Here is a 21,915-nt window from a genome sequence, read left to right as displayed (position 1 = left end):
CAAATAACATACATGTTTTATTTCGGTTCGATTTTTTTTTCTTTAGGGACAAAACGTACACAAAAGGGCAGGGCGAAAAAAAAAACCCCACATAATTACAATTTTATACAGTGCAGAAAGAATTAAAATAAGTGTCAACGAACTGTACAAAGTCAGGGCGAAAAAAATATAGAGGGGAGAGGGTGGGGAATAATCCTTCATTATATATATATTTCTATAAAAACATATGGAGGATTGTCTTTACACAGAGACCATGATCGATTTAAAATTTACAAAGGTTAACTAAAAAAAAAAAAATCTATATGGCAAATATTGCCAACAGAGATTCACCGATTTAATACTGATCAACTGACACTACTCGTGTCTCGATTATTAGCAACAACAAAAAAAAATGTAGAATAAATAACAGAATGAGCATGGCTGTCTCTTTTCAAAGTGCCTTATTGTCTCTGCATAGGGTCTGATCCTGCAGTCTTTATGCAGGCAAAAAAAAAAATATTAATAGTTTAAAAAAAAATCCCTCTGAGAGATTTTTGCCCACTGGGTGTTTACCGGGAAAAAAAAAATAAAAAAAAAATCTCGGAAGAAGGGGCTCGAAGTGAGACGGGACCGATGGGGCTGGGGCGGGGGGACCCCGGCGGCGAGCCCGCTCCTCCCCGCGGTGCAGCGCGGAGGGGCCGCGGGATGCGCCGGCTTTGGTGTCGGGGTCCTTTCCAGCCCCCCCGCCCCCATCCCGATCCGGCTCTGCGCCTACCGACCGGGATGGTGGCATCGCTCAATGCCAATTACAAAACTCAATTAGTAATTTAATTTGGTATTTTTTAAAGAAGCATCAAAACCTCATTTTTCAAACCCTTCACCCAAACTCGTAGTCGGGGTTTTCGGGGCGGGGTGTGTGTGGTGGTGGCGGGGGGGGGGTTGCTTTTGCTTTCCTCTCAACCCGACCCCAAGCGAAGAAGCAGAAGAAGGCAGAGACCGTCCGTGATTAAAGACCCGCGTTGGAGGCCGGGTCCGGCCGATGCTCAGCTGCGGGGCAGGCTCAGCCCCGGGGCCGCACGCCCCGGTCCCCTTCCGCTCCCCGGGGCGCCTGTCTATACCTCCCGAACAAAGCCAGTCTGCAGAGACCCCCCCTTCCACCGAGAAGGTCCTGGCGGGGGGGGGCTCGGTGCCCGGGTCAGGCCTTGCCGGCCCCAGGAGGTGTTTTTTCCGCCCCGTATCACATAACGCACGGCTTGATGTCCTGGTATGTCACTTGTTGGTGGTAATAGGAGCCGCTGCCCGCTGAATGCATGGAGGAGGAGGCCATGGCGTTGAAAGAGAAGACGAATTCCTTTCTGTCGCACATGCTCGGAGACTGGGAGTGATACCGCGGGATGCCTGCGGGACGGGGAGGGGAAAGATTGTCAGCCATCGGAATTATATTTAGTAGGGGAGGTTGAGCGCGGGGGAGAAAAAAAAGCCGCCGTCTGGGGTAAAAATTAAAAAAAAACAACCAACCAAACAAACCCACAAACCAAAACCCAAACCCTCCGCAGCCCTCGGGTCTCAGCGCGAAATTGGGTATATTTCTGCATGCACGCAAATACACGGGCGCTCCCGGGGCTCCGCGGGCGCGGACAGGTGCGGCGGAGGAAACCCCCGCGGCCCCGGCACAGCGCGGCCCAAGGAGGCTTCGAGGAGACGAGATTTAGTTTGGTTTGGGGTTGGGGTTTTTTCCCCCCATTTTGCCCTCTTGAAGGTGTCGACTTGCTTTTCCCATCGTCTCCGCCCGCGCGGAACATCCGCTGGGTGCGGAGCGGGGAAGAACATTCGTCTAACGGGGCCGGCGGCAGAGACCGGGCGCAGAGGCCGAAGGCGAAACGCCGCCGAGAGCGGGGCTGTTCCTGCCCCTTTCTGCCGCCTCTTCGGGACATAAAAACGCCCCGAAAATTTGGGGTGCGCTGGGGAGAAGCGTCCGCTCGGGATCCGCGCTCCCCGCCGCTCCGGCGCCGTTAATTTCGGTGTTAATCCGGAGCATTTCGGTTAAGGCCGCGACCGGGCCCGGTGGCTCCTCGGGATGGATTTTTGCTCCGTTTTCCAGCGGATTTGGGTGCGCTCCCCCGGAATCGGGACCGACCCGGGAGCAGGAGGGTGCCCGCAGGCGGCCCCGGTCCGGCCCGGTCCGGATCGGTGCTGTGCCCGGGCTCGGCCGCTCCGTACCGGCCCCGCTGATGCTTTTTGCCCGTTTCGCTTCGTGTTTTTGACCCGCTAACGCTCCGTTTCACACCCGTTCCTGACAGGCGCTTCTCGCTCCCCCGAAGGCCCGGGGTGATGTGCAGGGACCCCCAAAACCTGCCCCTACACCCGGCCACGGCTCCCAGGGCTCCCCCGTGCCCCCAGCCGCCCTCCCCGAGGTGAATTTGGGCCGCAGGACGAAGCCCAGCGCCGGCCTCGTCCCTCCCGAAGCCTCCTCCCGGTCGAACCTCCGCCTTCCCCCCCTCCTCCCCAGGAGCCAGGGCAAATCCACCCCCGGCAGCTCCATCCCGGGGCCGGGGCCGGGGCTGCAGGGCGCGGGGGGCCCGGGCCACCGACTTCCGCACGGGCGGAGGGAGGCGATGGGCCTGGAAAACACAACCCCGAGAGGAGCTGATGGCGGGGGCCGGGGACGGGAGGGGACGGAGGACACCCGGGTGGGGAAACCTCCCTTGTTTCTCCCTCCGGATCCCTCCAAGTCCCCAAGGAGGTGGAAGACCCCCTCGGGCCCATCCCCGGCCTCGCCTCCCCGCAGCTCCCCGCCTGCCTGAGCCCACCGGTCCTAGGCCCGGCGCAGCCCCGGCGGCAGAGCAGCCGCCCGGGGGGGGGGAGCGGAGCCCTGGCCCGGCGGCTCCCAGCCCCGCAGCGGCGGAGAGCGGGTCCCCCATCGGGGCGAGCCCCGACGGCTGCCCGATTCCCCCTGGGAAGGAAGGCGAGGAGCAGGGGGGTGGCGGCCTCCTCCCCGGGGGTGCATTAAAACTGTCCACGAAGCGGGTGCGGCTCGGCGCGGCGGAGATCCACGCGTGGCCGCAGAACGCACCCGCCCCGTCGGCAGCCCCCGGCCAACCCCCGTGGCGGCAGTTTCGGGTCTCTCCCACGCGTGTCCGCGCCTTACCTTGCAGCTCGGCGGTGTTGTGGCTGTTTTGGTGCAGGTAGGACTGGTCGAGGGAGTGCGTGGAAAGGCTGGAGGAGAGCGGGTTGGCCGTGGGGTTGCAAGGCGAGAGGGGCTGCTGCTTGATGTAGGATGCGCCGGTGTTCAAGGCCGCCGAGGCGGAGGGCGCCCACGCCGAGGCCGAGCTGGAGTAAACCGAGTGGGGCTCCATCACGCCGCCGCCGGCGAGCAGCGGGGAGGCGGGCACGGAGCTCTCGTGGTGCGGGTAGTCCCCCGCCGAGGAGCCGGTACAGCTGCCCATGTAGGAATGCCCACCGTTGGCGGGCAGGTGGGGCACGGAGTGTCCCGCCAGGCCCATCCCCTCCACGTTGCTGGACAAATGCCCGTTCATCATCCCCAAGCCCCCTTCGAGGGAGAGGCTGTTGGGGGGGCAGGAGAGCCCGCCGGCCGAGCCCTGGAAGCCGTAGCTCTCGGGGAGATGGTTGAAGCTGAGCCCGTTCATCATGCTGTACATGGGCTTCAGCGCCTGGCATTTCCTCCTGAAACCGCGGGGTCGGCGGCGAAACGAGCCCTCCTCGAACATGAACTCGCTGGCCGGGTCGATGGTCCAGTAGTGGCCTTTGCCCGGGCGTCCCAGCCCCTTGGGCAGCTTGATGAAGCACTCGTTGAGCGAGAGGTTGTGGCGCACCGAGTTTTTCCAGCCCTGGTAGGAGCCTCGGAAGAAGGGAAAGCGGCTCTGCAAGAACTGGTAGATCTCGCTGAGGGTCAGGCGTTTGGAGGGTGAGCTCTGGATGGCCATGACGATGAGGGCGATGTAGGAATAAGGCGGTTTCTCCGGCCGCCGGATCCCCGCGTTGGTCTTCTTCGCTTTGGGACCGCCGCTGCCCGGGGCTCCGCCGCTGCCCGGAGCGCTGCCGGTCGCCCCGCCGGGAGCCGCGGAGGCGGCGTCCATGGCCGAGCTCTGCGGCTGTTTCTCGGCCACGGAGGACATGGGGCCGTAGCTGCTCTGCACCGGAGGAGGAGGGGGCTGAGAGGACAGAGCCTGCTGCGCTTCTGCAGTCATCTACGGCCAGGTCCGCGGCGGCCAGCCCCGGCCCTCCTCCGCAACCCTCCCCCACGCGCCCCCCCAAAAGGCCACGCTGCTGGGGGCTCGCCGCCACTCACCCCCCCACCCCCGGCCTCCTCCCGGCCCCCCGGCGGGGTTTCTTTCCACCGGGAGACTTCAACCCTCCGTGGATAAACAAATGGAAGCGACGACACCCCCCCCCCCTTTCCCTCCTCCTCCCACTTTATCCCTAAATCCGAGCCCGGCTGCAGCAGGCGAGCGAGAGGCGGAGGGTCGGGGGGGGGGGGGCGCAGGGAGGCGGGATGGGGGGGGGGGGGCGGGTGGAAGCGATCTGAGCTCGGCTGCTGCGAGAGAGAAGCCGGCGGCCGCCGCCTGCCCCGCTGCCCCTCGGCGGGCCGGGCTCCCGGGGCCGCCGCCGTCCCCCCCCGCCGGCGGCTCTAGCTGGGTTGGCGCTGCCGGTGCTGCGGGGAGCTGCTTCCCATCGCGGTGGCTGTCGAGTCTGCCCCCGGCCCCGCCGCTCGCCTTTTACTTTATCTCTTGCAGCGGCGTCTGCCGCTCCTTGACAGACGTAAGAGCGGAGAGGAGATCCCCGCCCCGACCCGCTCCCCCACGCCCTCCCGGGCGGCCCCCTCCGCCGTCCTGTCCCGGCCCCCCTCCGCTCCCCGCTCCCAGCTGCTGGGCAGCTTTTAAAGAGCCCTTTCCACGCCGCCCTGCCCGACACGGGGGCTGCGCGACGCATCCCTGCCCGCCGCGGGGGGCGCCGCGTATATGGAGGGGGGGGATTGTGTCACGCGTGACAGCGGCGCTGCGTGGAGCGCCGCAATTCCCACCTCCCCCCGCCCTGCACCCCTTCCCCCCCCCCGCGCCTCTACTGAAAATCACGGGGGAGGGTGGGAAGGGCCCCACGCGGGCCGTGGAAGGGGCCGGGGCGCGGCAGCTCGGGCCTGCGGGCAGCGCGGAGCTTCCGCGGGCGGCGCGGGGCAGCGGAGGCGCTGCCCGACCGCGGCCTCCGCGCTACGCGGAGCTTCACCCACTTTAAACCCCCTCTTCGTGCGCTCTTTTAAGCTCGGCGGGCCCGGGCAGGATGTTTATACTGCGCAATGTAAACACGGGCTCGGGGGTGCTTTAATAAAAAGAAATCGGCGAAAACTCTTGCTGCCTCTCGAAATGCCCTTTTCTGCCTCCGCCGCCGGTCCGGGGATGGGAACAGGCTTCGGACCCCTCGTCTGCTCCGAGGCTGCTTTAGGGATGAGGGTGGGTTAGTTTTTTGGTTTTTTGGGGGGTTTTTTTGGGGGGGTATATAAATCTGTGCTGAAGGTTTGCAGTTGAATGCCAGGAGCCTGATGCTCGGCTCTGGCGGATGCCACGGGCACACACAAGGGGTGGGGGGGGAAGGAGAATAGGAAGGCAGGGGGGCAAAGACCCCTTTTTCTCTTCGCTCCCCCCCCCAAAAAAAACCAAAACAAAACGCTTTTGAGAATCGCCCCACCAGGAGAGCTATCACTCGCTCTTCAAGGTAAGTCGCTTTAAACCTTTGTCACCTTCTCATGGACCGCGCGTGGAAACCTGCGCTCCGGGGGGGTGGGAGGGTGGGTGGCACGGCTGCAGGAGCCTGGGCTTTTCAGGGCTGGTGGCTGGGAGCGGAGCAGATGTGCTGGCTGCTGCAGCCTGCTCGCTTTCAAGATTAGGGAAAGGAAGAGAGAAAGGAAGGGGGAAAAGAAAAAAAAAAAAAAAAGGAAGAAAAAACTCCCCCACGCCGCTGCAGGCCGCACCGCAGTGCTGTGGGTCCGTCCCGCTGCACCGTCTGCAGAGAGAGGGGGGACACCCCGTCTTCAAGATTCGCTTTTAAAGTTTTTAATGATAATTTAATACCTTTTAAAAGAAAGATAGATACCGATCGGGTTCCCAAACTCCCTCCGCTTTATTCGCGAGCAGTTGTGAGCAGCCTCCGGGGCGCCTGTCACATCTGTGATACAACCAAGAGGGATTTCACATGAGGGGCGCTTTTTTTTTTTTTTTTCTTTCCCCTCTCTCCTTCCCCTTTCCATCGTCTGCCCCCTCTCCGCAAAATAATTCGTCTTGCAGAAAGCACCGGCCCTGCTGTTCCCGGGGCAAAGGGGGAGCTTTGGGGACGGGGACAGGCAGGGGAGCGCCCTGGGCAAACCCCAGGCCGGGGGCAGGTACCCGGGGAGGGGATGGGAGAGGGAGGAGGCAGTTATTTCTGGAGCTTTTCCCTTGAGGAGGAGGAGATCGGGCTGCTCCGGCTGCCCGGGGAGGCGGCGGCCGCTGCTCCCTCCCGTCCGGGGCTGCCGGGCGCGGAGCAGAGCGGCTGCTCAGGGAGGGGGGGGGGAATCATCCCCAAAATTGCTTTTTTCGGGAAGCGATTACCTTCTCCGGGTGCTTACAGCCCCGGGGTGGCTGGTGCAAAATAAACCCTCCGCTTTTCGCTGGGGTTCTTTTTTTTTTCATTCTTATTTTTTTCGGGGGAGCGCATCGTTGACCCTGAGCTTTGCTCCTCATCGAATGCCCTCCCATCCCCCGGGGGCGAAAACGGTTTTTCTTCGCTTTACATCCCTCTCCGACTGAATGTCCCCTACTTGCCCCCAAAACACCCGGGGCTGGGGCTTGAAACACAACACAAACTGCTCGTGTAAAACCCACGTTCAAAACTGTCGCCACCGGCAGCGTTTCCACTAGGAAATAAAATATTTCCGAGCAAAAAAAAAAACTCTCCAAAAATCAAACCATTCCGCTTCAAAGAAAATCAGTTCCTGCACGAGTGCCCTTTCCTCCCCTCGCAGTATCTTTTCGGAGTGTGAAGGTTTGATTTCCGATGTATTTATTATAGCCAGCAAACGTTAAAATGGAAATATATCACCGCGTGTTTTATAGGCCTCGCCGTGGGAATAGCAGAAACGTTGGAGGGTTTTAAACCGAGCCCGTGAATTAAGGAAAGGACAGTTTTTGGGGAGGAAAAGCCAGGCCGTGTCGTGTCTGATGTACGAGGAGGAGGATGGTGTGCGGGACGGACTGACCGTGCCGGCCTTGGAGGGATGGAGGGGAGAGAAACACGCCGGGAGAGGGGTTGATGGTGACACTTTATTGCTTATAAAACCTCCGCGCAGGTCCCGGAAGCACTTTCCGATTCAAGATGGGCCTCGGATGGGTTTTTGGAGGGGAGAGGACGGGAAAGTTTCTGGGTTGAAGATGCGGGTTGGCCCCCGCAGATGAACGGGACTCGCTTTTGCTGTCGTTTGCTGGTGGTTTGGGTGGTTTAATCAGGTCCACCCTCAGCCCGCGGCGGGGGAGAGATGCGGGGGGGGGGGGGAATCATCTAAAACAATTAGCCCTGCTAATCCCGGTACCGTTTGGAGCCCGTTTTGCCGGCCCGGCCCCGCATATTCCCCGCGACCACCCCCGGCCCCGCTGCGCTTCCCAACCGGCTCCTTCCCAAACCCGCTCCCCTTCCCTCCCCCTCCCCAAAACTCGGCAGTGTTTTGTGTAAAAATAGACAAATCCGAGCTTTCTTCCTTTTCCTGAGCCGAAGGTATTTTTACTAGCTAATTGCTTAAGTGAAGTCAACTTTGCAACCAGGCCGGGTGTAATCCGAGTATGGAAATGTATATAGGTGGTATTGTTATAGGCGGGCTGGGTGCTGCTTGGAGAGGGGCCGGGGTGTTCCTGCGAGTCCGGACCACCCAGGGCGAGGGGAGTGACCGCCTCATGTCCCCCTCCCCGCTGCCCCTGCTTTGCATTAACACCACCCGCAGGACTCCCCCCCCCCCCCTCCTTTTCCCCATCACCAGTCTTTTTCCCTCGGCTGGGTTTTTTTTTAAGTTGGGGGGGGGGGGTGTTGGGTTTTGGTTTGGTTTGGTTTTTTGTTTTTCAGTCGCGGCCATCCCCGTGGCCGCTGGCCTCAAATCCGCGGCAAATCGATCCCTAAATATTTGTTTAAGGCCGAGGGGGTGCGTTCAAGCGAGGGGCTCAATGTTGAGGAGGGGGGCGATGGGGGGGTGAACAGGCCGAGGGAGAAGTGGTATTTAGGGGGTACACAGGCACTCCCCAACAATTTTTGCGGGTACATCACACGGCAACGCTTTGCCCCACGCGTGTGTGTGTGCCCGGTCGCGGGCCCTTTCCTGGTGGCACCCACAGACCATCCCTGGCCCCTCGCATCCCCGGGGCACCGTGCGGGCAGAACCCGGCCTCCGGTACCGAGTGGAATCTGGAAGAGGTTTTGGGGAAAAACAAGCCGGAATTGGGAGCGGGTGCGGAGCAGAGCTGCTCAAGCGCCTAACGCGGCTGCGGGGAGGTGCGGGCAGGCTGTCAGCCGCCGCAACTCAGGCAGAAGTTCAGGCTTTGGTCAGAAAGGGAAAAAAAAAAGGAAATCTTACATTTCTGTCCCCCCCCCCTTTATCCCCCTTTTCCCCCCTCTGCCCGTCCCAAGACTGCCCCCCCCCAAGCCCACATTTTCCATGACGTCCTTCGATGAAATATTACAGCACAGGAATTTACAGCCGCCTTCAGCGCAGGATTTTTTAGGCGTTTTCTGGCAGGACCCAGTCCCTGCAATACAAATCGGTTCCAGCGATAATAAGCTCTGAGCGCTACCACTTAGACACAATCGCTTCCCACAGAGATCTTCAAAATATCTCCGGGTATTTATATCCCTGCTCAGGGACGGATAGCTAGAATACTTTCCCGGAGAGATGCTTTTTTGGCTGGCTGGGATTCAGACCCGAGGACCTGCGTACCGAGAGAAACAGCGGGGCTGAGCCGGAGCAGAGCTGGGACCTGGCGAGTGATGCTCCCGGCCATCCTCAGCAAAAAAGTCCGTCCTTAAAGGCAGCCGGAACTGTAAATTTAGGTGTAAATCCAGGTGTAAATCCAGGTGTAAATCCAGGCTGGCACTGTTGAGGCATCCATACTTTCCCAAACAAGTTTTCTTCCCTGGGGGGGGCTCCTCTGGGGATGCCCCCAAACCAAACAGGACCCTCGGGAAGGGATGCCCTCCTCTCCCAGCTCCTTGGCAGAGTAGTGTGACAAGCAGACAAAATGGGGAGCCATTTCCAGCTTTTTTAGCCTCAAACTGCGGCGGGTTAGCGGTAAAATGGGGACGGCGGTGCCAGAGAAATATTTCGATCCGCAGAATTTTTTGGGGTCGGGAATCGCCTCCAGCCCCCGACGTGTCCCGGGGCGAAAAGCCCAACCGGGCCGAGCCGGGCCAAGGAGTCCCCGCCAGCCGGGGAGGGCGAGGGGCTTCCCCGGGGCTTAGCCTTATTTCCAGGCTAATTTAAACTTTTTTCGTTGTTTTCTTCACAATTTTAAACCAAAACCCTGTCGAAATCGCACCGGTGTGCCGGTGCTAGCGGAGGAGGGCATTTTTAGAGTCGGGCAGGCGGGGGTCACCGGCCCCCCGTTTCGGGGTATCACACAAAATCCGCCTGTACGGAGGGGTGAGAGAAGTTAAAACGGAATTGCCCAAATCAAGGAGGAAAGCGTTATTTTCTTGCACGGGTACTACAAGCCGAAGGGACGGTATATTGTCGGGCTAAATAATAACCAATCTGGCAGCTTCCTCTACACTTAAATACAGAGAGATGCGGAAAATAAACCCGACGGGTTTGAGGAAGGATACGGCCTCCCTGTGCTGCCCCTCGGTGCTCAGTCCCGGGGTACAGCAGTGTCTGGCCGTGGCCGCCCGCCCCCGGTGCGGCGGGGTACCCCGATCCCCTGGGCCAGGGGTGTGGGCAGCGGGGTCCCTAAGAAGAAAACTCAGGGGGAGAGAGGGATTGGGGGGACCCGCGCGGTCCCTGCGACCGTGCAGAGCCCCGGGTCGGTCCCCGGTGCCGCGGGTCCGGGTGGTCTCCTCGGAGGGAGAAAGGACCTTGTGCTGCACGATCCTCCCCGGGACCACAGAGGTAGGAGCATCACCTGGCCCCGAGGCAAGTGGGGGGTGCAACACTCGGGCGCTCCCCAGGGCAAGTGTCCCTGGGGTCCCCAGCATCGGGGTCCCCAGCAGCAACCACTCCTGCCTTGTCACCTGCCGAGCGGGGAGAGGGGGCTGCGGAGGCAGAGCCATCCACGCAGGAGGCGGCGGTCCCCCGTGGGGAGGCATGCAGCCAGCGAAGGATGCTGAGGGCAAGGCTCCCCCGGGAGAGTGGGGAAAGGCTGGCACCATGTCCGGGCCGTGACAGCGACCTGCCGGGAGGTATCGACCTGCGCAGGTACCTGGCCGGGGGAGGAAAGCCCCCGGCGGGTCTCGGCGTGCGAGAAGGTCCCTGGTGCAGCAGAGGAGCTTTGTCCCTCTGGTTTCTGCCCACGGAGCTCCCACGCTGCCCCGGGACCGGCCAGGTCCGCCCCACTTGCAAAAGCGGCTTTTGCTGGAGGGACCCCCGGAGCATCCCTTGGCGGGGGGGGGGGAAGAAACCCCAAACAAAAAAACACCCCTGGGCCGTTTCCCCGGGTCTTTTGCTGCAGGGAGAGGGGCTGGGCTGCAGAGCGGCCTTGCAGCCCCGGGGCGAAGGGGCAGCACACCGCAGGCGGAGGCGGGGGCTGCACCGGCCAAGGCAAAGGCCCGCGGCCCGGGTCGGAGGGGCTGCAGCGGGCTTTGCCTGCCCGCCCCGGGGACACCCCCATGTCCGGACCGAGGTCAGCCCGCACAGCTACCGCCTGTGTCCCAGGGCAACCTCCTGATTTTTATTTCTTTTTAACCTTGTTTCTATAATAAATCCCGCATCTAAACGCCCCCCCCCCTTCTCCAACCCAAAGCGGGGGAGGTTCGGGACTCCTGTTCACAAGCACCCTGAAAAATCCTCGCTGTAAACAACCGCAGGTCCCCTCTCCCTGCTCCCCTCTTTGCGGAGACGTAGGGATGGCTTTTCTTGGAAGGTGTCCCGGCAAAACTCGTTTTCCATCGTTATTTTTGTTTATTTTTTAATGAGTAAACTCCCAATTACTGATGTATCGCTTAATTGGTGGACTCTTGGCCGCTCTGTAGTGCACCAGCGGGCTCTGGAGCCACACTACGGGGTGCTGCAGATTCGTGACCCCCCTTTGCTTTGCAGTTACCGGCGCAGAGAGTTAAAAGGCACCAAAAATTGGTTAAACATCTTTCCCACCTCCTTAGAAAAACAGAAGAACGCCTCGTAAAACGATCCCTTTTGTACAACCTGTCCCTAGTTAAATATTGTAAGTGAATTTTGGGAGGGTTTAAAAAATGTTCTGCAGGGAACAACGTGCTCGGTTGGCATTCCCGGGAAAGATGCTCAGTGGATATGTGAAATGCCCGACCCGAGGTGTGAAGGCTTTCCGCAGCACTGGTTATTATGCCCAGAAGTTAACCGATTTCTGCAGCAAAGCAGTTGGGATTTATTTTTTTTTTTTTTGGTGAGAATCAGGCTGATAACGGGAACGAGTATATCCATCTTCCCGCTGCGCATCTGGGGTTTTTGGGGAAGGGGATGTGCGTGTGTGAAAGCCAGAGAGGAAAGGAGAAGAAATCTATTTAAAACCCCCACCAAAATTGGCGCAGAACTCACTAAAAATTCGAATAACGAACCCAGAAATGGTTTTGCTTTTCCTTTTTTTCAGAATCGCTCGCTGAATTATAATTACCGCCCCCCCCCCAGCGCGTTTTGCAGAGCGCCCTCAGCTCCGCGCTCTTAATTTTCCTTAAATTCCAGTTCTTAAAATATACAAAGTCATTTTGCATCTAACCCCCTAATGGGTGAATGGGGGAACTCCTGCCTGGCCCCCAAGCTGCTGGAAGCAAATCCCTTTCTCCAGCAGATTTTGCGGGCTACCTGCGAGAAAAGATGCTGCCCGAGGGTTTAGGTTGCAGCACAATAATTTTTCTTACAGGATCATTCCTTTCTCCTTTGAAAACGATCGAATTTGAATGCTTCACTCAACACACCGCGGGCTCAAAGACTTTTCTCCCCCCGCAGCGGTGTTTTTCCCCCCGAAGGGAGGGTTGAAGCCGCAGCCGCGGAGCTTCTACGGGGACGGGGTCGGGGGAGCTGCCGGTGCCCGGGGCAGAGGCAGCCCCGGGTCGCACGTGTCCCCCCCCCACACCACGCGTGGGACGGGGAAAGCCACGGGCGGTGCCGTCGGGGCACGTTGCTGAACATTTAAACCGTATCGAAATCTGCCTGCGCAGCCCTGGCATCACGACTAAGGTTAAACTGCTGTGATTAAACCAAATACAGACGTGTTGTGCAATTTGCGCTGGCATATCAGGAAAGGGTGTTTTGGATTTTGTTTTGTTTTGTTTTGTTTTCTTTACATCGGGAAGAGGTTTTAGAGCAGAGCTGGAGTGGAGCCCTGCGACTGGTTTGCCCCGCAGCCCCAGAAGAGGAAAACAGAAGTGCCTCCACGTACTGAAATAGATAAATGGGTATAGAGAAAGGCTGACCTGGAGGGGAGAGAAGGAGAGAGAACAAGAGCGTGAGGAAGAAGAAAGACAGAACAGACAAAACAACATACAGAACTACATACAGTAAGACAGAAAGAAAGAAAAAAAAAAATGGGGGAAAGAAAAAAAGATAAAGAACGAGAACTAGAAAGAAAGAGAATATGAAAAAGAGAGAAACAAAGAGAAAGGAGAGAGAAAAATAAAGAAATTACGACAGAGCAAGAGAGTGGGAAAGAGAGAAAGGCTGAAAGAAACAGAGAAACAGGGAAATTGAGAGGCAAAAAAGAGGGAAATGAAATAAAGAGAAAGAGAAATATATAGAGAAAGAAGAAAACCTAGAAAGAAGGAAAGAAAGGGAAAAAAGAAAAAAGATAAAAAGACAAAGAAAGGGAGAAAGAAAAAGAGAGCAAAAGGAAAATAGAAGGAAAGAGGGAAAGAGGGAAAGAGAGAAAGAAAGAGAGAAAGAAAGAAAGAAAGAGAAAGAAAGAGGAAGGAAGGGAGAGAGAAAGGAAGAAAAAGAGAAAAAGAGAAAAAGGGAAAGATTAAAAGAGCAAAAGAAAGAGGGGAAGGAAAAAAGAAAGGTAGAAAAGGGGAGAATGAGAGAGAGATGGCACGAAAGGAAAAAAAATGCAAGCAAGAAAGCAAGTATGAAAAGAGAAGTTAATTTTCTGTAAAACCAATAATAAGACATAGACAATATAATTTTTCCCTGGAAAACGGGTGAGCCGGGAGGGACACGCTCCCGCGGGCAGAGCAGCCCGGCCGCGGGCGCCCCGGAACCTGCCGCCCCTGATACCCCGACGGCGGGCAGCCCGCTGCCGTGCCCGTGCCGTTAGCCGTGCCCCTGGGCGCCCCGAAACGTAGGGAAGACAGAATAACACCCCGGGTTTAGGTTTGGGTAGGGGGGATTTGGTTCCATGTTTTATTGTTTCCCTAATTTTTTCCCGGAGAGGGGAATTGCCGGTGCGTGAACGGCTCTGCCTATACACCCCCTCGCCGGGGCAGGGACATGAACGAGAACACCGGTTTAACACTGATTTTCGCGTGGGTTTTCCACGCAGCTCCTGCTCCTGCAGGTTGCGGACGCTGCTCCGCGCCCGTTAAACCCGACTTAATACCCGCACCGAAAGCGGCGCGACCGGCTCCTCATTTACTTCACTGGCTTAGTAGGTGGCCGTGTATATTTTTGTTGAAGTAGTGTTTATGTTAATGAAAAAGGCTGAGATTACAAACAGACCACTGAATGCCCGGGATGTTGCTGCCGGATTGGTCTAAGCTGTGTACTTTAAACCTAATCAGTTTTTGGGAGCAAATATGATTTTTTTTTTTAATTTATTATGTTTAGCAGAAAGATATTTGGGATCTTTGGGGAGCCCCGTGCCGCCTCTTCCCCCCCCCCCCCCCCCCGCCGGTTTCGGGGCTGCGTTTCCCGGCGCGGCGGGCAGGGATGGAGGAGAGTTGCAGTGAAAAGCATCTCCAAGAATTAGTCATAAAAAACAACGCAAACGAGCCCTGGGCTCCTGGAGGAGGGCAGGGGAAGGGGGAATGCAGCTCGCCCTCCCCGAGTACTCCCCGACCCCGCAGAGGGGTTCCCGGTAGCAAACGGGTCCCCCAAAACCTCGGCTGTGCGGGGGGAATCGCGGGCGCAGTGGAGATGAGTCGTGCTCAGGGGTTTGTCCTTGCCGGGTAGAGCTTGGCAGAACTTGAAATTATCCCCGGTAATTTACCCATTTAAGATGGTAAAAATACTAATTATAATAAAAACAAATATGTAATTCCAGTCCTTTTAAATGCTAACTAAGCAGGAATCAAGTAACCAATTTACATAAAAATAAAAATACAGAAAGGTTTTGGGTTTTTTTTGGGGGGGGAACAGAAATCATCAGCCTGTTACTTTGATTTCAGAGTCTGACTTTGGGGTCAGTCTCATTCCGTTTTTCTTAACAAAACCCCTCTCTCCAACATTATTCCTGCTCCCCTCAACTGTTTCTGTCTCCGCATGCATCTGCATGCTTGAACTATTGATAGTGATAATTAAAAAAAAAATCAGATTTTTGCAGAATCTTTTTTCCCCCACACTCGATAATTTCCCAGCATGGAGGGATCCACTTTGGATCGCAGCGAGAGGGCTTCTCCCCCCAGGAGCTCTGTGAGCAAACGTGCGCACAGCGTTTGGCATCTCGTTCCTTTTCAACACTTTCCTTTTGTGGGCAAAAGCTCTCGGCGGAGGAGAGCAGAGCCAGGCAGACCTGGAGGATTTGTACATTCTGATGTTTTACTACTGTTATGATTCCTCATTGACTAGAGCACAAAGAAAATTGGAGCGTAAACAAGTCGCTGCTGGAAGGGGACGAGGACAAAATTTGGGGCGAGTGAAACTTTAGCAGGGAAGGGATTCAAGAAAACAAGAGAAAAAAGGAAAAATGAGAAAACCCTACCCAAAGTTTTCCCCATGCAATGGTTGTGCTGCACTGGAGCTGCAGAAAGGATTTCCCCCTGGGTCTGCGGGGGCAAAAAAAGCACCCTGAAAACACCTTTTTCTCCCTTAAAATATCTGTAGGAGATCGAACCGTCTCCCTGCAGAAAGGGGAGATTCTCAGTGCAGGGCTCAGGGCTGACCGCAGAGGGGGTTTCTTTGTTCTCTCCTCACACCTGGAATTAGCCTTTATTCTGTAATACTTTTTTTCCCCCTCTTTTTTTTTTTTTTGAGGGGGGAAACATTGTTTTTTTCCCAGTGACACTAAGCGATTCTGTAGGAGGGATTATCAGGGCAAAAAAAACCCCAAACCCAAACCCAGTAGAGTAGATGGCTTTGGAGAAAATGTCACCAAAAGCAAACTTGCACTGTTAGAGCCAGGTAGGCCCTGCAGAGGTGCCGGGGGGTGGGGGGCAGCAGGGCAGGGTGTCCAGGGATCCCCCAAACACACAGCCCCTCGCTGGTGCTCACCCTGAAGCAGGGACAGCCTTTGTGCCAGTCACTGCGGGCAGCCCCTGCGTGGGGACCGGCTAAAGGACGGGCACAAAGGGCTGTCCCCTACCCTGACACACACGTGTGCGCACACACACACACATTCACAGAGCCCCCCCCAACCCCCACATCTGACCGCGCTGCTCTCTAGAAGCACTAATGATGCCGTAGACCAGCTATGCGGTGTGAGGCAAAAGCAGATGAAAGTGATGTCACATTAATGTCAGCTCACAACTCGAGCCCACACAGCCTTGATTGCTCTTATTAATCTTGCCAATTTGTCTGTCAGCACTTGGCTAATCCCTAAATAGCCTCCCAACAGGTGCTTTATGCTTCCGCCACATCCCTGCTCCCCGGCACCCCCTGCTCGCCCCGCTCGCCCTCCCCGGTGACACCGGCTTTCTCCTGTCCATCTGGGACCAGCTCTTTTCCCCCGGCTGGAGGGGAGAGAGGCGACTTTGCAGATGTTGTTTAGTCTGTCCAAAGAGGGGTTGGAGCTTTGGGCTTCCCAAAAGGAAGTGATGACCAGGCAGGAGGGAGAGAGGAGATGCTGGAGAAACGGGGGCGGGGTGGCAGAGGAGAATTACCTGGTGGTAACGGGGAGGGTGAGCAAACCCTCTGCATGGGATTAGCCCCACATCGCAATTAGAAAACACATTTACGGCACCCTTTGCCTCAACAATAGCGGGCCGTGTTGCTTTTATTTGTCATGGGTTTGGTGGTTTTACTGAGAGGGAGAGAAGATTAAAACAAAAGATCTGAACTGAAGTTGCAGTGGAAAAGCCACACTGTACCCTAAGCAGTTTTATCCTGCAGTTAAGCTGAGGGTCGATTATTTTCTTTGCTACACTATCAGAAAACCCACTGCCTTATTATAGTATATATTTAGCCATGAAGTACCAGACGCGTACTGAGTAGAAGACTAAAATTATTGTGTTTCAAGGCTTAATCTTCCTAATGTTGTTATCGAGCACAGTAGTCTTAATCACAAAACACAGATTTTGTGTTTAAAACTATTAACCGCTAAACTCAATTAACTGCTAAACCCCATTAACTGCTAAAGTGGAGTCTGGGCTGCTTTGTTCTCTCTGCATTAAGAAAACAATTATGTTTTATTTCTGTTTGGCAACTCCGCTGCATTAGATGGTTCGCACACAGATTACAAGCGCCGTGCATTGCAGTGGTCTCCTCCCACAATTCACCTGGGAGATGCTCTGGTCTGAAGGAAGAGTTGCCAAACTTGGCTTCGGTGCGGGAGGCTCTGATTTTATATCCAAAGTTGGCTTGGGCTATTTCCAACCTTGCGCTCAGCGCAGCAGGAAGGAAGAGCTTTCAGGAGCATCTTCAACCATTTCTCTGAGAGCTTGGTCCAAAGTGGTCCAAGTCACCAAGGGAAGTATATCCACTAATTGAGCTCAGGGCTGTTCATCATTAACCCTTGGGTGTTTCAGATCAGATCCTAAAAGCTCTCTAAAAATACCATTCACGACTGCAAGCTGTTTCACTCCATCCTGACCTGGATTTATTATCAGCAGACAGATAGATTTTTTTTTTTTTTTCTTTCTCCCCAAGCCATTTATTTCATCCAATAAGACTATCCATCACGGTGCGCTGGAACCGACCTACGATCCGAGGATATTCTTAGATACGCAGCATGTCAGGAAACGGCTAGCAGCCCCGCATGATGCAAATATTTGGACGACCGAGAGGTAGGAAGGATTGTCCAAATGTTTACTAAAGGCTGTTGATAGCCTAAGGATTTATAACTGGTGTATAATGTCTGCCCCCACACAGCTCCTCTAGCAGGTGCATCCAGTTTCAACATGACACATGGTATGTGTGTGCTCTGGGAAAGGGGATGCAGGAGAAAGCCTGTTTCACAGGTCTCGGCTCCCTTTTCCCAGCTCTGTTAAGCTGCTTACTGGTTTGGAGCGCACGGAGCAGCAAGACAGGAGCTCAGGATCCACTCCGGTGATGCGTACCACTGATAGCAATTCAAACCATTACTAACGTTTAAAAACAAAACACAAGCATCGAGCATGTTTAGTTGGGATTTCCTAAGTGCAACCAATGCTCTGAATTATTTAGGGCCATCAAAATATTCCCTGTCACACTTCTTCAGTGTCGTGGCAGAGGAAATTCATGACATTGTTCTAGTTATTGTTCTTGGCATTTCACTTCCTAATTTCCACCACTGGGATTTGATCTCTTCTGTCTCACAGTAAGCCCTAATTGCTGCTACAGGCATATCAGAAGCGCTAACAGATCAGTTTTAACCATTTCTGGTGGTCAAATAGCTACAGCTTTCCAGTGGTGGTGTGGACCCCACTGGAAATGCCCCACACCTATTGCCAGGTAGCCTCTACTTCTGCCCTTCCAGCCAAAAGAGCAGCGTGCATCCAATACAGAGCAGCCTGACTGACCAGAGCTGGAAATATAGTCAAGGGAAGATTTAGAACCTTGCCCAAAGCCAGCTCTGGTGCGTCGATACCCCACGTTGTAATCTACTGTCCTAATGCCACTGCCTCAGCAGGTATCTGCATGATCCAGAGAGACCTCAGAGGGCTCCAGCCCAAACTTCTGCCCAAAGCAGGTCCATCACCAGTGCTAGATCAGGTCAGCCATGGCTTCATTTAGCTAAGCTTTGAAAACCTCCAAGGACAGAGTCCAACAACCATGAATATTGATAGTCCAGGTAGCAGAGGAGCTGTCAGAGCACTCATGTCCATCCAACCAGGTTGCCAAGCTCTGCTATCAAAGCAGCAGCCGTTTCGGCTGTAAGCGTTCCTGCTACCATGTTATTGAGAAACAATATCTTACGAAACAGGAGGAATGAGCATAGAGTTGAGTCACTCGAATCTGGTAATCACCTTCCCCTCTATTATTTTGCAAGTTTTGACTATGCTGGTAACATGGACGTGTGCATTCAGCGTGTTGCAGATGCTCAGACAACATGCTTTTCTTAGGAACGGATGGGAATTGTATCTGCCGCAGAAAAGCCTTTAATTCGTTACAGCTCTGGACTAGTACAGTTTACCGACTGCTCAGAAGGGGAATACAATGGTCCTATTGTTTCGCCAAGGGAAGATTTCTTAGTTGCATGCTGTTGTGTAAACGGTATGTTTTCTATTTGTTACTTGATTCACTTCAATGAGCTTCCTTAGATAGGGTTAAGACCATGTGTTGTCCTGCGCTGAAGCAATGAAAGAAACTGCTGCAGGCTGTGGACCAGATTATTAGTGTTACCTCTTTTCGTTTGTTTAAAAAACTAAGAAGAGAACTTGGTGTTCTTCTAGGGAGAAGAAATTGCGTAATAAAATATATGGGAAAAAAGAAGTAAGTGCTCAAATTCCAAAGTCATCTGTTGTGCTCGATGAAGGTTTTTTATATATTAAAAGAATTCAGTCCTGGGTTTGATGTCACATTCTCAGTGTGACCTTAGATGTGGAGTCATAACTCAGGCTAATCTGGACTCCTCTCTCCTTGAATGTATTTCTCAACAATTACCCACCACTGCTGGAAACACATTTCCTAGGCAAGCATCTTGAGCCACCGGCTGGCTCCAAGTCAGAGGGATGCGAGGAAGAACCAGTCACATTTGGTAAATTGGCTGGTTGGTAGTTCCAAGTTCTCACTGGGGCTGGTGGCATCTGGACCAGGTGCCCCAGGGATCAGCACTGCAGGTGTAGAGAGGTCAAAGGCAGAGAATTAATTGCAGCATTGCTTTTACTGCAAAAGTGACTGTTTCTGCAAATGCATGTGCTGCTTATCTTGTGGTCATACTGTGCACAGTCCAAAGATTTCTTGATGGTCATGCCAACCACGCTTATGCATTGGTATCTTCAGTTTTTCTTAGCTGTGAGCCTTGGGATTATATTTGCACCCCAGTGGGGATGTGCTATGGGGCTGGAAGAGTCTTCCTGCAGGTATCCCTCCATGGAGACTGGGCAGGGGGGGTTGTATGTCGGTGTGGCTGGTGCTCCCCTTTCCCCAGGCCTAGGGCTGGCTCAGTGTGTGCAGCATGGGGGGAATGTGAGGGATTAGGTGAAGGAAATGGCAGGCTGGGCTGGTGGGGACATACACACCATCCTCCCACCAAACTGCCTGAAGAAATTCCCCCTGAAGACAGAATTCAGACTCTGCCTGTTTTATCTTTCCGTACTGTGGGGCCTCTGGGTTGGGAACTCATACTCTCTTTTCCAGCCAGCTGTTTTGTGGATGGCTTATGACTTTTCAAATACTGTAGATACAGTAATTTTGAAATTTTTTTTAAAAAAAAAGGTAAAAAGATTGGATATAAGGCATTCCAGCCCAGAACTGCAGTCCTAAAACCTGAGTTTGCCTGTTGCCTGAACCTAGAAGCACCCACATTGCATGGGGTCAACTGCAGGCTCGAATGTCTCTGGCAGAAGAGAGAACCTGCTGCTGACCCATTGCAGGTCTATTCTCTAGACTCTGTCAGAGCAGTTTTAGGAGAGAAAGGCTGCCGATACCAGCTTTCAGAGAGGGTGTTGAGGGATGGAGGTCACTCTTCTGTTTTAGCATTCACTGTTCTCTCCTCAAAGCAGCTGCACTTGGAGTTGTTGGCTTTAGGTAGGTGTATGCTCACCTTGGTGGGGGAGACCAATCTGTTTTTGAAGCCCTGACCCTTCCCAAGCCCTAAAATTTAAGCATCTTACATGGGCTCTTCTCACTTGGAAGCACTGCTGCTCTTCGTCTCATCTTTGCTACTGAAGTCCAACCAGGAGAAAGTTGCAAAACCAGTAGGATTTGGCCCAGGGTTAACTGAAGCAGAAGTAAATGAACTCAGTCCCCGGTATATTCCAGTGCGTTTGGGCTTGGAGGCTATGAGCGATGGCTTGCGGTCCAGACCAGCATGGTGCTTTTAGCTATATATAATTACATGTTTTTCTAAAGCAAACCATTACTGACAGATTGAAAGGTTTTTATTCTACAGGATTTTCCTGCCTCATCTGCCAGGGAATATGCAGGACTCACTCGAACTCTGCTTCCTTGGAGTAAATCACAGCGTGGGGCTGCCTTATCTCAACCAGAGACCCTGTACAGGAATGTTGCACTGTCCAGCCTTTGGGCCACCCACCCCTGATCCCAGGCATCAGCATTTGCTCCAGGCTCGAGCTCTGACCCTTCAGAGACATATTTTTGCAAGGTCAGGGGGTTGGGTGGTAAAGGGGGAGCGGGGAATAGCAGAGAGACAGTTGAGGCTGGCTCTGCAAAGAGATTTCAAGGGGATGTTTACACTGGCCATTAAGTGCAGACTTGAGCCTGTTCTCCTCTCCAGATTTGCTGCCCATCTGTGTTGTTTGCATGCAAACATGCATCAGGCACAGACACAATCCCAGCTTCAAAGTCTTCTGGGTGAGGGTGGCCCGTGCATGCTCTGCACCTTTGGTCCTTGGTCATGCAACTTGGTCCAAGTGGACCAAGGAAAGATGGGGTAAGGCAGCCAGCCCTCCTAGGTGTCATCTTATCCCTGGTTCCTTCGTAGAGCAACAAGGATGCTTTTAGCATGAGCTGCAACTGAGATGCTGTGATATAATCAGAGTGAAGTATAAATAAGCAGAAAAGTCATATGGCAGGGGGGCACACAGGAGAAGGGGAGAAACAGCTCTGTCAGATGGAAGTAGATGGGTCCCCATCTCAAATGGATGGAGATACAGCTCTGTGTATTGCTTTCATCCATCATAGAACATTTATTTTCATGTCATGCTGTGGTAATTAACCACCTGCTAGCTTGTCAGCAGAAAGGATTGCAGAAAATACTGTTGCACTGGTCAGCTAGAGTCCATTTTGTACACATTGATGAACCATTCCCCCCGTGTGGAAACGTTGTCCTTTGGGATCAGGTCAAAAAATTATTTCATGTGAAGTTTCTTTGTGAAATTTCTGTTGCATTTGTCTGGAAGGGCCAACTAACTGGCTTCATCCAAGAAATAGCTGTGGAAGGGGTCACTGAATGTGGTCTGACTGTCCATCAGTAACAGGGAGAGACTGTTTCCATGCGCATCATATCACTTTCCAAGAACATATTTCAATAAAGAGAGGGGAAAGGGAAAAAAGAGAATGCTCCAAGCAAAATTCTGATTTTCTTAAGTTGCTAAACTGAAATCAAGTTATTATTGTTTGCACAATCACTTCTGTATAGATCCTTCTTGAATGAAGAGGAAAACATAATTTCCTTTTCTCTAAGGGCTGCTCTCAACAAAGACTCCAATCCGTTGCCCAGTGAAATAAGGATTCAAGGTCCAATATAGAGGGTTGCACAATGAATTCTTCCCTAACTACTCATTAAAATAAGCTACTCCAACTCCTACTGAACC

The 21,915-nt window shown here is 54.2% G+C and overlaps 2 protein-coding genes across 10 annotated transcripts in view; one reads left to right on the top strand and one right to left on the bottom strand.

Moving 5' to 3' along the window:
• Positions 1-4,740, bottom strand: FOXF1 (forkhead box F1). Its single transcript, XM_054841101.1, has 2 exons — positions 3,128-4,740; positions 1-1,377 (listed from the first exon to the last, which is right to left on the bottom strand). Exons 1-2 carry the CDS (start codon positions 4,185-4,187, stop codon positions 1,217-1,219), a joined length of 1,221 nt encoding a protein of 406 aa, XP_054697076.1. The 5' UTR covers positions 4,188-4,740; the 3' UTR covers positions 1-1,216.
• Positions 4,741-5,333: 593 nt separating this feature from the next.
• Positions 5,334-21,915, top strand: part of LOC129212464 (uncharacterized) — a 37,030-nt gene continuing 20,448 nt past the window's right edge. For 4 of the 9 annotated variants that reach the window (XR_008579175.1, XM_054841077.1, XM_054841078.1 and 1 more), the window contains exons 1-2: positions 5,360-5,444; positions 17,147-17,283. Coding sequence is in view for 3 of the 9 variants with exons in the window: in XM_054841077.1 (XP_054697052.1) it covers positions 5,391-5,444; positions 17,147-17,283 (191 nt within the window). In the remaining 6 variants the exon portion in view is untranslated. Of the gene's footprint in view, positions 5,707-17,146; positions 17,284-21,915 lie in introns of all 9 variants that reach the window. The other 5 variants (XR_008579176.1, XR_008579178.1, XR_008579179.1 and 2 more) reach the window with 5 other exon arrangements.

Source organism: Grus americana, chromosome 13, assembly GCF_028858705.1.
Source record: "Grus americana isolate bGruAme1 chromosome 13, bGruAme1.mat, whole genome shotgun sequence".
Taxonomy (NCBI): Eukaryota; Metazoa; Chordata; class Aves; order Gruiformes; family Gruidae; genus Grus; species Grus americana.
This window is presented reverse-complemented; position numbering and strand designations above follow the sequence as displayed.

What these genes read in the sequence shown, in the direction of transcription:
- FOXF1 (XM_054841101.1), bottom strand. Translation starts at nt 4,187, where the DNA reads ATGACTGCAGAAGCGCAGCAGGCTCTGTCCTCTCAGCCCCCTCCTCCT. An exon ending in CAACACCGCCGAGCTGCAAG is followed by an intron (nt 1,378 to 3,127) that starts GTAAGGCGCGGA and finishes CCCGTCCCGCAG; the next exon opens with GCATCCCGCGGTATCACTCC.